The following is a 13,236-nucleotide window of genomic DNA, read 5'->3' as shown; positions in this document are numbered from 1 at the left end:
GATTTTTGTGGGCTTTTGTTGTTGTGTTTGAATTAGTTTCTTCTTCTTAAGTTGTAAATCTCTCTACCTGTATGATTATTCTCCTTATCTTTTTATCAATTTTAAGTTGTTTAACCAACAAAGAGTTCCCCCCCTCCCCCACCCAACACACGCACACACGTGTCATATAATAATTGGGTCAACACTACACGAGATAGTGGTGTTGATGCAAATCACACTATGGAAGGCTTTCTCCTTGGGTGATGTTGCTGTAGCAAACATGTCTTTATCTTTAATGGTTGTTTTAATTAAGGGTAAAACTGTAAATATTATGAAAGGATTGGGTGAAGCTATTTGAATTCACTAAACTACTTGCTAGACATAAAGTTTTGAACCTTTAAATTTTACTCAATAAAACCACCTAAATGTCTAATATATCCTTACTAAACCCAATTTATATGATAATAGTGTTTTTAGTCATTAGAACTGTTATTTTTTTTTTTTTAAGGAAAGTTTAATATGATGGTGATTAAATATTGGATTAGTTAATACTTGTTCTGATGAAATTGATTGCCAAAACCATTGTCACGATTTTATGGGAGCACAGCATGTGCGGTCGTTTTATGCGTCCGTTCCACTCTTTTTAATCATAGCAACAAGAAAATTGAAAACTTAATTGTATGGAAAAGGAAAAAACAACAACAAGGGGATAAAGAACAAATCTACATATGATCTACTCTGATGCATTATAAATGATGTAAATAAATCAACATAATTGAAGTTGATGTCCATACGAGTCATACATAATACATGGATATATTGTTTGAAGACCGTATGGAATAATTATTTGATAAAAATTTGATTCTGTATGAGCGAGAGAGAGAGTTAAATGGGACCTTAGGCGCGCGATGACAGTGTTGGTGTGGTGCTGATGGTTCTGTTGGCTCCATGATGCATCAGTGTGGTGGCGGTGGCTCTGTCGGCTCCATTATAGATTGGCCTGGTGGTGACGGCTCTGTTGAATGCAAGGTTGTGGCTTTTGTTCTCTTTTTTTTTCGATAAGAGATCATTAACTCTGATCGAAAAATGGCCATTTTTTTTTCCCAATATAACAAATGTGGATGTGCAGAGCTTCAAGCAGTGGATCTAGTCAAAGAAGAGGATAATGTTTGCAATAAGGAGATGTTTCTTCTCTTTTTGGCATCCTTTGTAATTATTATTTTAATACTTCTTATGGGGCAAAAGGAAAAGAGAGAATGAGGCAAAAATGGCAGCCAATTCTTCTTCCTTCATTTTAGCCATTTAGTATTTTTCAATTTATGTCACAGATTGTACTATAATTGACCGAAAACAAAATTGCAGAGAACATAATTAAATATTCTTAGTCATTGACTCAATGCTATAGCTCAAGCCCCCTTGGCTTTCCCCTTTATTCACCTTAAAAGAACGGCTGCTGAACTACAACAGTGTACTAGTTTACTTTCATAAACAAAATGTATAACAAGTCTACCACAACAAGCCCACGTGATGGCTATCAAAAACACCTTGTTCCTGACCCAATGCCTAGTGCCAAACTGCCAACAAAGATGTAACCACCAGCTTTGTTAGTCACTCACCGAATCCAACCACATATGCCCAGTTAACAAAAAAACACGACTTAGGAAGGAGAATCACACCTCTAGTTGATTAGGGTTTAACAAAAATACACTGATTGTAAAAATGGGTTCAAAGGTTAATAATTGTATTTTTTTTTTTCATTTTTTACTATATTTTGTTTCTAAAATTATAATATGATTTTGGGGTGAGTTTTTGATTAGTTTAATGAGTTCAAATAACCCCATTCAAAGAGATTTTATAAAGAATTTTGAGGGAGTGTCAAAAGCTCTACTCATGCAACTATTCAAAGTTCATTCACTTGTATGAACAACCTCTTTGCTGGGTTGGTGAACACATTTTCTTTTCTTAACTTTAAAGTGAGAAATTCGATTCTCGCAAAATAACTGTAGAAATATTTTATTTAATTTCTTATCTTGGATTTCAGTGGGCTTTCATCCATATATTGTGCTTTGATTCATTTGTGTATAGCTATTGTTTTTTTTTAAAGGAAAGCAATTATTGACGGTGGTGGCAATTTAGGTTGGTAGGTTAAGTCTTTGTCTTGTTCAAATTTGAGACAATCTTTAATGCAATATAATTTATTATTATGTCATAATTTTATCACCCATTTAATAAAAATTTTATTTATTTATAAAAATTTCACATTGTCTTTATTATATTTTGTAGAAATTTTGTAGTATTACATTTCGCTTTAAGTATAAATAGATGACTTTAAAATAAAACAAATATAATACAGATTTGCCATCTAAAATAAAAGTCAATAAAATATAATTTGATTGAATAACTAATCCTGATATAAGTAGTTACTGAATTCAAATAATAAAGAGGTAGATAGTTAAAAAATTGATTTAAACTAAACCCACGCCTTTGGTTTTTCAAAAAAATAAATAAAATTAGGAATCAAATCTGATTAAGATCACGTCGTTAACTAAGAATAACCAACTCAGACAGACTGCTAGTAGATTATGCGAGATCATGTCGTTAAATGTCATATTGTCCCTGTCTAGTTTTACTGCCCTAAAGATTTACATTAGCTGTTGTGTCTGGTGCTTAACTAATAACTATCGATGATTTTGGAATTATATAACTGGATCCAAATGGTTTCAGATTTTAATCAGTGGAAGTTTTTGTTTTTTTGTTTTTTTTTTCAGCTTCTGAGTCTTGATCACTTAATCTGAACGAAAATTGCAATAATATTTGATAAATTTAGAAATGAAAAAAATTTCCATTAAAAGATAAGAGGAAGAACATTCTCGATTGTAGGCTGTTAAATTACTAAGGAAAATAAAAATAGTAATGGTGTGAAATGAAAAATAGTAGCTTAGAAATAAGTTGTTCTTTAAGCATTGAAGTCTTCGTAAATGGGAAACGATGGAAATTAATCACGCAAATAGCATGCATTTAATTTTTCTGCGATTTGATAGTCAAAGTCAATTGTAATTAACGTATTTCACTGAAAGTATTATCAAAGGAACTGTCAAACTCGCTTTATAATTAGGCTATTAGCGTATTTTTAAAGCCCTCACATAATATGATCATTTTAAAACCGCTCAAGAAAAAAAATGAAAATAATAAAGATCAAGGAATTGGCCATACCCACAACTATCAGTTCTTTAATTTTAAAAAGGAGCTTAATTGTCTTGCGATGTGGTGTGATGTAATGCATTGAAGACAATTTGCCTGCAGTTGGTGCTCGGTTTCTTTTCAACTGGGGCCCGTATTCTGTCGGCCTCCGAATGTTGTAGAAAGTAGAAAGTGATCAAGGGGAAATGAAAGACATTTTATAAAAAAAATGATGCTTTTGCCATCAGACTACACATGTCATAGTTAACCCATTGCGTCACCGTTGGCATTGATAGCTTAATGGCTTATGGTTGTTTTTTTCTTCATCATACATAAAATAATTCCTCATCAGTATCACATGCTCTTATCTTTTTAACCAATTAGACTTTACTTCAGTCCAACCATCAAAAGAACTCTAAGCAGACACTTTTGCTTTTGTTATATATAGAAGATAGGGCTTGATCCAAGGATGCCTCTTTTATTTCTATTTTAAATTAAGTAGAAAGGTTCAAGTCTTTTCATACAGATATGTTCTATGCATTTTCTCTTATGCCCTTCAAAAAATTAGCCCTACCTAACCATTAATCAGAGGATTTAGGTATTTACTTTAGTCCAACCATTGAGAAATACTCTACGCATGCATGTATGGTGGAAGTTATCACAGAGGAACTCTCGGGAAACCAAAAAATAATAAAAGATTGGCACCTCGACTAGCTCGGGGAACCCCATGATTCACATGCACTTAAAAAAATACAATATGTACAGATTTATATAATAATATTAGGATAGCATTATGTAAATAATTATTTCTCCTCCCAATATAACTCTCTCGCACACCTTCCTTTTTCACAAGTTCACCAGATCATCTTGGACCAGCAAAATTAAGCTTCGCAAATAAAAGTCCTTCGATGGCAGCATTTTGTCCATCCAACACGATTCTTTCCCTTAAAAAAAACCCAGCTAATGGTAGTTTTGGAGCTGGAACGGGCTTCCTGGTTTCTCATTCAGCCCAAAGATCACAATTTGGTCCCTCGAAAACCCTAAGCTTTGGAACAAAGAAAGGACCAACCACTGCCATACCTAAGGTCTTGTCCAAAACTAACGAGTCCTCACCATCCATAATCACTGAACTGGACAAACAGCAAGATCATCGCCAACAACGCGGAGATGGTTTTACGACCAATAAACAAGAGACTGCAGAGAGAAAATTAGGTGACGTGTGGCGAGAAATCCACGGCCAAGATGACTGGGTTGGCATGCTTGATCCAATGGACCCAATTTTACGGTCCGAACTGATCCGGTACGGCGAGATGGCACAAGCCAGCTACGATGCCTTTGACTTTGATCCATTTTCAAAGTACTGCGGAAGCTGCAGATTCATGCAGCGTGAGTTCTTTAACTCACTAGAGATGTCCCAGCACGGCTACGATGTCTCCAGGTATTTATACGCGACCTCGAATATCAACCTTCCAAATTTCTTTAAGAAGTCTCGCTGGCCTAAGATGTGGAGCAAGAACGCCAACTGGATGGGATACGTCGCCGTATCGAACGACGAAACCACGAAGCGTTTGGGCCGCCGTGACATCACCATTGCGTGGAGAGGCACGGTGACGCGCCTCGAGTGGATCGCTGATTTGATGGATTTTCTCAAACCCGTTTCGAATAACAAGATCCCCTGTCCGGATCCGACAGTGAAAGCCGAATCCGGATTCTTGGATCTGTACACGGACAAGGATGTAACGTGCCGGTTCTGTAAGTTCTCAGCTCGAGAGCAAATACTCACAGAAGTTAAAAGATTACTAGAACTTTACTACGACGAAGACGTCAGCATAACCGTCACAGGGCACAGTCTGGGGAGTGCCTTGGCGATATTGAGCGCATACGACATCGTTGAGACCGGCATCAACGTGCTGAGGGACAGCAGGGCTGTGCCGGTATGTGTGTATTCGTTTTCGGGTCCTCGGGTCGGGAACGTGAGATTCAAAGAGAGGATTGAGATATTAGGGTTAAAGGTTTTGAGGGTGATTAATGTGCACGATGTGGTGCCTAAAACGCCCGGTTTTCTATTTAATGAAAATGTTTCGCCTGTTTTGATGAAAATGGCTGAGGGGTTCCCTTGGAGTTACTCGCACGTTGGGGTTGAGTTGGCGTTGGATCACAAGAACTCTCCCTTCTTGAATCCCGCGGCTGATCCTACATGCGCCCATAATTTGGAGGCTCTCTTGCATTTGCTTGATGGGTTAGTATTTTCTTCCTCTTTAATTAATTCATTTTATGATTATCCTTAGAAAAAAAGCTTTATTTTTTCGTTAATTTGGCATTGGTGTGATTACAATGCTTTCAATTAAGTGATCACTGCGTTAAACATACATTATATTATTGATGAGTGTTTTTTAGATAGTAAAACTGATACTAATTTGTTTTCTAAAACAAACTTCGCAAGTCATATTCGTGCCGGATAGATGTAGTGTAAATTTTCTCGCGTGTTAGATATAAAGTTTCTGTCAATAATGATTAATTTATACAATATCGCCTTAAGTACTAGGGCCCTCATGCATCGCGAATTTTGATTTTGATGCTATAAGATATGGCAGGTTTAATTAAACGTATCGGGAGTCGGATCACTTAGCTGGAAAAAGCAATTAAAATATGAAACCATGATTAGATGATGCCGCTTGTGTCCGCTTGCTTATATATGGCCAAAACTTCTAGTATTTAATAATTACTTAAGCTCTTGTCAATGGCCACGACAGTTTTGATATTTCTGGAAAAAGGTGTTTTCGATAATAGTAGTGGGATATATATAATATATGAAGCCTGTAAGTAATATGGTTGTATCCAAAGGCAAATCTTTAAAATATATCAAAGAAAATATCCTTGACACGTCCTGAAAGCCGCCATTGTTTTAGTGACATCAACTTATGATTAGTCATTAGAATTTATGATTACGTAGAGAATTTGAGATATATAATCAAGTTTCACCTTATAATTCATCCTTCCTTAAGGAAGAAAAGCACCTTGATTTGCGTTCACGTTTCACGAAGTGATATTAATTAATTAATTGTGAAATGCATGTGCAGATACCATGGAAAGGGGCATAGATTTGTGCTAGCAAGCGGAAGAGACCCGGCACTGGTGAACAAGGCGTCTGATTTTCTTAAAGATCACTACTTGGTTCCGCCGTATTGGAGGCAAAATGAGAACAAGGGATTGGTCAGGAGCAAAGACGGGCGTTGGGTGCAGCCTGAAAGGCCTAAACTCGATGATCATCCCCCCAATATTCACAACCATCTCAAGCAATTAGGCCTTGCTCATTCTGAGCATTTCTAGCTAGTCTACTTCAGTCTACATATCTCCGTCCGAATAAGTACTTGAGCATGCATCCAGTTCTAGGGTAAATGTTTGAAGATGCTGCTGTCGATGTGAATTAAGTGTAAAATATATTTATATAAATAATGTATGATTTTGGGCATATAGGGATACAATGACATGATATCATTCAAAGATGATCAATACAAAGAGTCGAAGACAAATTTTCTGTTAAAATTTGTGCACTGTAACTTTTTCAATTGTCTAATGGTGGGTATGGCCTAATTAATAATACTACCGACAAACCTTGAAATATATTAGATTGCAATTAAATGGTTCATTCACAAGAAAATGAAAGAGAATAGAGGAAACATCAGCTGATAATGTGCAAGTTTCCTTTTATAATTGTGCATACACACACACAACACATATAATATGGGCATAAAAAGGTCAACGCAAGCAACCATTGATTAGTACGTGAAAGTTTCCTTACAGGTATATTATTTACCACTAATGAAAATAAAAGAATTTTAATATTTTTTTAATTTTGATTATTTTAAGTTTTTAGGAATATTATTGGATACCCCTGACCTTTTGCTTAAAATTAATGTTACCTTAAGGTTTGAAACTAACCTTCTAATATCCCCATAACTATGGATGTAAAAGAGACTTAACTTGAATTTTGGCCCAATTAACTTGACTCGAATTTTTCAAACTTTGACCCGAATTTAAGGGTCAAAATTTGGCTGACCCGACCCAACCATATTACTTAATAAAAAAAAGTATTTATTTTATTTGAATCATGTCTTTATTTGAATTAGGTATTTTTTTGTTTGTTTCTATTTAGTTATTTATATGATTTTATGGTTGAGATATTGATTAGAGTAATTTTTATATTTAATTTTAATATATTATGAGAGGTAATTAGGTAAATTTAAATTATTTAAATATTAAAAAAATTAAAAATATATATTTGATAAGCCAGAGTCAAACCCGAAAGTGAAATTTTGGACTTTTTATCGGGTTCGGGCCCTTTATTTATGCCTAAGCCTGAGCCCCACCCGACAATTTGTCATGCCTACCCATAGTAGTGAGGTAGGTAGGATAATCACGTGATGACGTCATCGTTTCGTTAAAGGATCAAGCCGGTCAAGGCAATTTGGCAAAGATATGCATATATCAAGAATCAGAATCAAATACTACATAAAAAAAAAAAGTCTCCAATGTTGTGTTTACTAATAAGTTGTGGAAATGGGGTTAAGGGAAGGAGAATTAATAACTTATTTTTTTTAAAAATAAATAAGGGAAATGTGAATCAAATTGATGGGTCTATAATAATTTGGAAATGGAAAATGAGATTATGATTTCTAAAGGAATTGGAAATCAAAATTCTATTCTCATGACTAACTAAAATACCCCCACCAACATTTCATAATCTCAATTTTGTCCTCATTAAAATAGTTTTTAAAAAAAATCAAAATCAAGCATCAATTGAAATCAATAGCATTTGTCAATTTTCTAACTAGGCCGCCGATAATCATGTCGTTGCTGTTCGCCGCCGCTACTCATCTTTGTCACTCTCATGCTATTTTCTCGCCACTGTTGCTCTTCTCTGCCCTTGCTTTGTTGTTGTTCGTCATTGCCCCTGTATCGCCGATCATTGATTTAGCCATTAGATAATAGATACATATACACAAACCCTATAGAGTGTTAAATAATTAATAAAAGATTCATTTGTTAAAAAAGTCAGGAGGCTCATAAAAATCAATATTAATAATGATAAAATTATTTTTATTATTAATAATAATTATTAACAACAATAAATTGTTGAATAATAATAATTATAAGTATTATAATAAATAAGAACGGTGATGACAATAGTTAATTAATGACTTTTTAGTAACTTGTAACAATTCAATTCATTATAATTTTGATTTTAGAATAAAATAAATACATTAATGGAATACAATTTTAATTTTTACAGCAATTTATTTGATTTTTATTCTTTATACCTATTCTAATTATTGATCATTAAATAAACTAGTAGGGTGCTGATATTTGATCTCTTCAATTCATCACAGAAGGTGATAGGGACAGGGAGGAGAGCAGACCAAAATAAAATAAACATATATATATATATATTTTTTTTTAAAAAGGATAATTTTTAAAAAATAATAAAATAAATTGAAAATTTAGATTTAATGAGATAAATTTGAAGGGGTAAAAAATGTCGATATATCACAGCACGCTTATTAAACATATTGTCCAAAATACCCTTCGTGGATTTACCCATTGGCCATTGCCCTCCAGCATAAAGCCATAAACCCTGCAATTCCCTCTAAGCTAGGGTTTAGGGGAAGCGATACTCTTACTGGCCGTCGTTGCTTTCACCACCAGGCGACTCAAGGTACGAATTTGCGTCTTCCTCAACTGCCTTCTTCTTTGGAACATATGCTAATACAGCAACAATCTCTGACTGTGTGCGCGTTCGCGTTTTTCTTCTTTAGCTGATGTCTTGGTTGATTGGTTTGTGTCATATGCATACTGTGACTCTAAGTTTGCGAATTGGATATCCTTTTATCTTCATATTTATTGAAATCATTGATGTTTTTTTTTTCGTAAAGTTTGGGTTAGATCTATAGTTTCATAAAAGAGCAATAGCACTTGCATTGATTGTACAAATCATGTGATTTCGGCATTTCGAAGAACTACGTGTCGCATTTCAGAGGAGTCTTTGATTTTATAGGTCTTTTTCAGTAGGTGGCTTTGTCATTTGATATTTACTGTGGTTGCTTGATCCCTTTTGAAGTTATTCTGTATCTTTTTATTCATGTCAAATTTTATCAGATCAGCTTTATTATTCCTTCGGTTGAATTTCAATATTCTTTGTATATATTCTCAGTGAGAAATATTACTTGGAGTTTTTAATTACAGTTCATGTTACATTTCTTAAATGGTAAACTATGGTCTCAGATTTGTTTTTGCCAAAATCTTAGATTTTTGAATTGGAAATCTTGGGGATTGCTCCTTTACGTACTTTTTTATTTTGCAGAAGCAGACCTTATTTCCCCAAAAATGAGTTTGATATCTCAAAATGCTGTTTCTAGAAATAGATTAAAGACAAAAACAGAGGACGGTGAGGGGCCTTTGGCTGTGGAAGAGAACAAAGATGTAGAGGATGGAAAAGAGTCCGACTTGGAAACATCACGGGCTAAGAAGAGAAAGAGAGAAAAGGAAAAACGAAGCGAAATGGAGCAAGTGAAGGAAATGAAAAAGTTGGAGAACATTTTGTTTGGATCACTTTATGCTCCTGTTGAATTTGGGAAGGAAGATGAGGAAAAGGTCCAACCTGAAGCCGAGACTGGTTCTGCCGTGTACTTTGTCGACCCTTCTGCTAATAGCATGTTGTCTGTTAATGAAGAGGATGCACAATTTTCAGGGGAAAGTGACGACGAAGAGGAAGCTTGGCAAAAGAAACCGGTCTGGGTGGATGAGGAAGAGGAACAGACCAATGTAAATATAGCTAACGTTAACAGATTGAGGAAGCTGAGGAAGGAAGAGGATGAGAGTTTGATTTCAGGTGCAGAGTATGTTTCAAGACTGAGGGCTCAGCATGTTAAGTTGAACCCTGGTACGGAATGGGCTCAACTCGATTCACGGTCAAGGGATAATGACCCTTATAATGAATCATCGGATGAAGAAACTCAAGCAGTGGTGGCTCGTGGTTATGAAGATACTGAAGCTGTTGACGATATTCTAAGAACAGACGAAGATCTTGTTGTGAAGAGCAGTGCCAAGTTGTCTCCTGGACTTCTTGAGTACTCAAGACTCATTGATGCAAATGCTGAGGAATCATCAAATGGTCCTATAAATTCAGTTCAGTTCCATCGTAATGCTCAGTTGCTACTTGTTGCTGGGTTGGATAGAAGACTCAGATTTTTTCAGATTGATGGCAAACGGAATACTAAAATACAGAGCATTTTCCTTGAAGATTGTCCTGTTCGAAAGGCATCTTTCTTACCTGATGGTTCTCAGGCCATAATAGCTGGGAGAAGGAAGTTCTTTTACAGCCTTGATTTAGTGAAAGCAAAGGCTGATAAAATAGGCCCCCTGGTTGGTAGGGAGGAGAAAAGCTTGGAATTTTTTGAAGTTTCCCCTGATTCTAGCGTGATTGCATTTGTGGGCAATGAAGGTTATATCTTGTTGGTCTCGTCTAAAACAAAGGAGCTGATTGGAACTTTAAAGATGAATGGAACTGTTCGTTCTCTGGCTTTTGCCGATGATGGGAAGCAATTGCTGAGTTCTGGAGGTGATGGGCAGGTCTATCATTGGGATTTGAGAACAAGAACATGCATCCACAGAGCAGTTGATGAAGGGTGCATAAATGGTACAGCTCTTTGCACTTCACCGGATGGAACTTTCTTTGCCGCAGGTTCTGACAGTGGGATAGTGAATGTTTACAACAGACAGGAGTTTTTAGGGGGTAAGAGAAAACCAATCAAGACCATTGAAAATCTGACCACCAAAGTGGATTTTATGAAATTCAATAATGATGCTCAAATATTGGCTATTTGTTCTACCATGAAGAAGAACAGTTTGAAGTTGATACACATTCCATCATATAATGTTTTCTCTAACTGGCCTCCTCCAAATAGGAACCTGCAATATCCTCGATGTCTGGATTTCAGTCCTGGTGGTGGTTTTATGGCTGTGGGAAATGCTGCAGGAAAAGTGTTTTTATACAAGTTGAATCATTACCACCATGCATAGTGTGAACATAGAAGGGGCTGAAATATGTGATTGTAATGTGCTAGTGCTCGAAGAATATTATTTCCTTGCTTCTCTAGTTCATGCTGGTGAATATCTTATGGCAGGCACTAGATGATATCAGTTTTGGCTCATCTATTCTGTTTTATCATTGGAGCTGCATGTGTTTCCTAGTGATTTATTGATTGATTTTGTGAATCACTTAATAGTTGCAGAACTTTCAATGTTTCGTGCCTGTTGGTTGCATGACACTGATCCCTGCAATAGCTTATCTTTCTGTTGATTTATTATGTTTTCATGTCATGACATCAAATTTTTGGATAAAGGATACGGTTAAATACCACTAGTAGGATCATGATTATCAATTTATTAGTGGATGTTTTGAATCTTACATGCTCCCTTGTTGCCACAGGTTCTGGTTGAATTTTCAAATCAATTGATTTTGATTTCATCTGGTTGCCTTGAGTTTTTCCTATTATTTGGCAATCAATTCTCAAATGTAAAAGTTCAATTTTGATCCTAGTTGAGCCGTGATACCACCGGATGATCCCTCTCGATCTGAACTATAGCGGCATGCACTGGCCTACAGAATCCCAATAACTTCCTTCATCTATCCAACCATCCAAGAAAGCCGTAAAACAATACGCAGTATCCCCGAAACTCATTTCTAGCTTATTTATTTATTTATTTAAAAAAAAAAAAAAACCCTTTCAGGTGGGGCTGCAATACTTGGCACAGAAAAAGCAAGACACCGCTTTGGATGCTAAATTTAAAAATAAACGACGGCCTTAGAACAGATAAGCACCATTAGTGAAGAATAAACATGAAAGAGCATCTCTAAATTTTGTCTACCAACCTTTTATTTCTTCAGATCACATACAATTATTTTGCCTTCCAGGTCAACAGAAATTGTTATATACTGTGCAATGATAAACATGTAGTTATACCATATTATCCCCACTATTATAGCTCCGACAAAGACGTGCTTGATCCTCACAAAAGGCACGATCACTGCATCTTTGGTGTTTATGCCCCATAAACATATCTGAGGTTCATCGGGGTACTCTTTGTTAGAAGAGGAATGATTTTTTCCCCACAAGCCGCTGGATAGGGTAGTTCTGGTTAGCAAAACTAAATGGGAACTTTTGGATTTTGTAAATTTTAAAGAAAAAGAATTGGAAGGTAAAGAGTAGCTTTTAATGCGGACGCAAAAACCTGCACAATTTCAGGTGCATCTTCTCCACGCACGTGCAAGCCCGGAACTTTTTAGTCTTTGCACATACTATAAGTTTCATGAAGATCCTGTCCAGATGCCCAGAGAGAGTAGCTTTCAACGGTCTGAAATTTGCTGTGAACACATCAATGTCAACATATTCTTGTATATCCGGTGCATTTCATAAAAGTTAAAACCACTAGAGAGTCACTGCAGCAGTTCCATATATGCTAACTAAATAATGGAGTCACCTGTTCTTCAGAAAGACCAACTTGTTCAATTGGTGGCTGGAAAAAAAGACTGCAGAAGAGGGAATAGTCATACGGTATTAGGGTATCAAACGAAATTCACGTCATTAGATCTTAAAACCTCACAAACATTGTAGCAGAATGAACCTAAAATTTGTAAATGAAGGAAAAAGTTCCTCAGCATATGAAAGGGTCATGGGGAATGGTTTGTTAAATTCCAACAAAGAAACAGTAAATGGCATTCATATGTCAATTGATCAAACAGTGTAAACAGAAGTAATCGAGATACCTAACATGGTGGTAACTCATACACATTATATGCTCTAAAATACACATAAGCTTTACTGGATAATATCCTAATCCTCCCTTAGACAACAGATTATTGAGGGCTCACTAACTTAATCACTTTTTGGACCATTGAAGATGCCAGCTAATTCCAAGGCAATGTATCCACCACCAGCAAATTGCAATTTTCTCAGGCTTCGAGGGCAAATCAAGGGCAGCATCAGAATCTATAGCATATTCACTGCCAGAAATGTC

General features: G+C 35.8%; 2 protein-coding genes across 2 annotated transcripts; both read left to right on the top strand.

Moving 5' to 3' along the window:
• The first annotated feature begins 3,807 nt into the window (after window positions 1–3,807).
• On the top strand, window positions 3,808–6,761 carry LOC102630957 (phospholipase A1-Igamma1, chloroplastic). The gene is made up of 2 exons (XM_006479531.3): window positions 3,808–5,398; window positions 6,240–6,761. Exons 1-2 carry the CDS (start codon window positions 4,068–4,070, stop codon window positions 6,487–6,489), a joined length of 1,581 nt encoding a protein of 526 aa, XP_006479594.2. The 5' UTR covers window positions 3,808–4,067; the 3' UTR covers window positions 6,490–6,761.
• Window positions 6,762–8,715: 1,954 nt separating this feature from the next.
• On the top strand, window positions 8,716–11,604 carry LOC102630664 (U3 small nucleolar RNA-associated protein 18 homolog). Its single transcript, XM_006479530.4, has 2 exons — window positions 8,716–8,875; window positions 9,521–11,604. The coding sequence occupies exon 2, from the start codon at window positions 9,544–9,546 to the stop codon at window positions 11,236–11,238; it is 1,695 nt and encodes a 564-aa protein (XP_006479593.2). The 5' UTR covers window positions 8,716–8,875; window positions 9,521–9,543; the 3' UTR covers window positions 11,239–11,604.
• Window positions 11,605–13,236: the final 1,632 nt, after the last annotated feature.

Source organism: Citrus sinensis, chromosome 3 (assembly GCF_022201045.2).
Source record: "Citrus sinensis cultivar Valencia sweet orange chromosome 3, DVS_A1.0, whole genome shotgun sequence".
Classification (NCBI taxonomy): Eukaryota; Viridiplantae; Streptophyta; class Magnoliopsida; order Sapindales; family Rutaceae; genus Citrus; species Citrus sinensis.
This window is presented reverse-complemented; position numbering and strand designations above follow the sequence as displayed.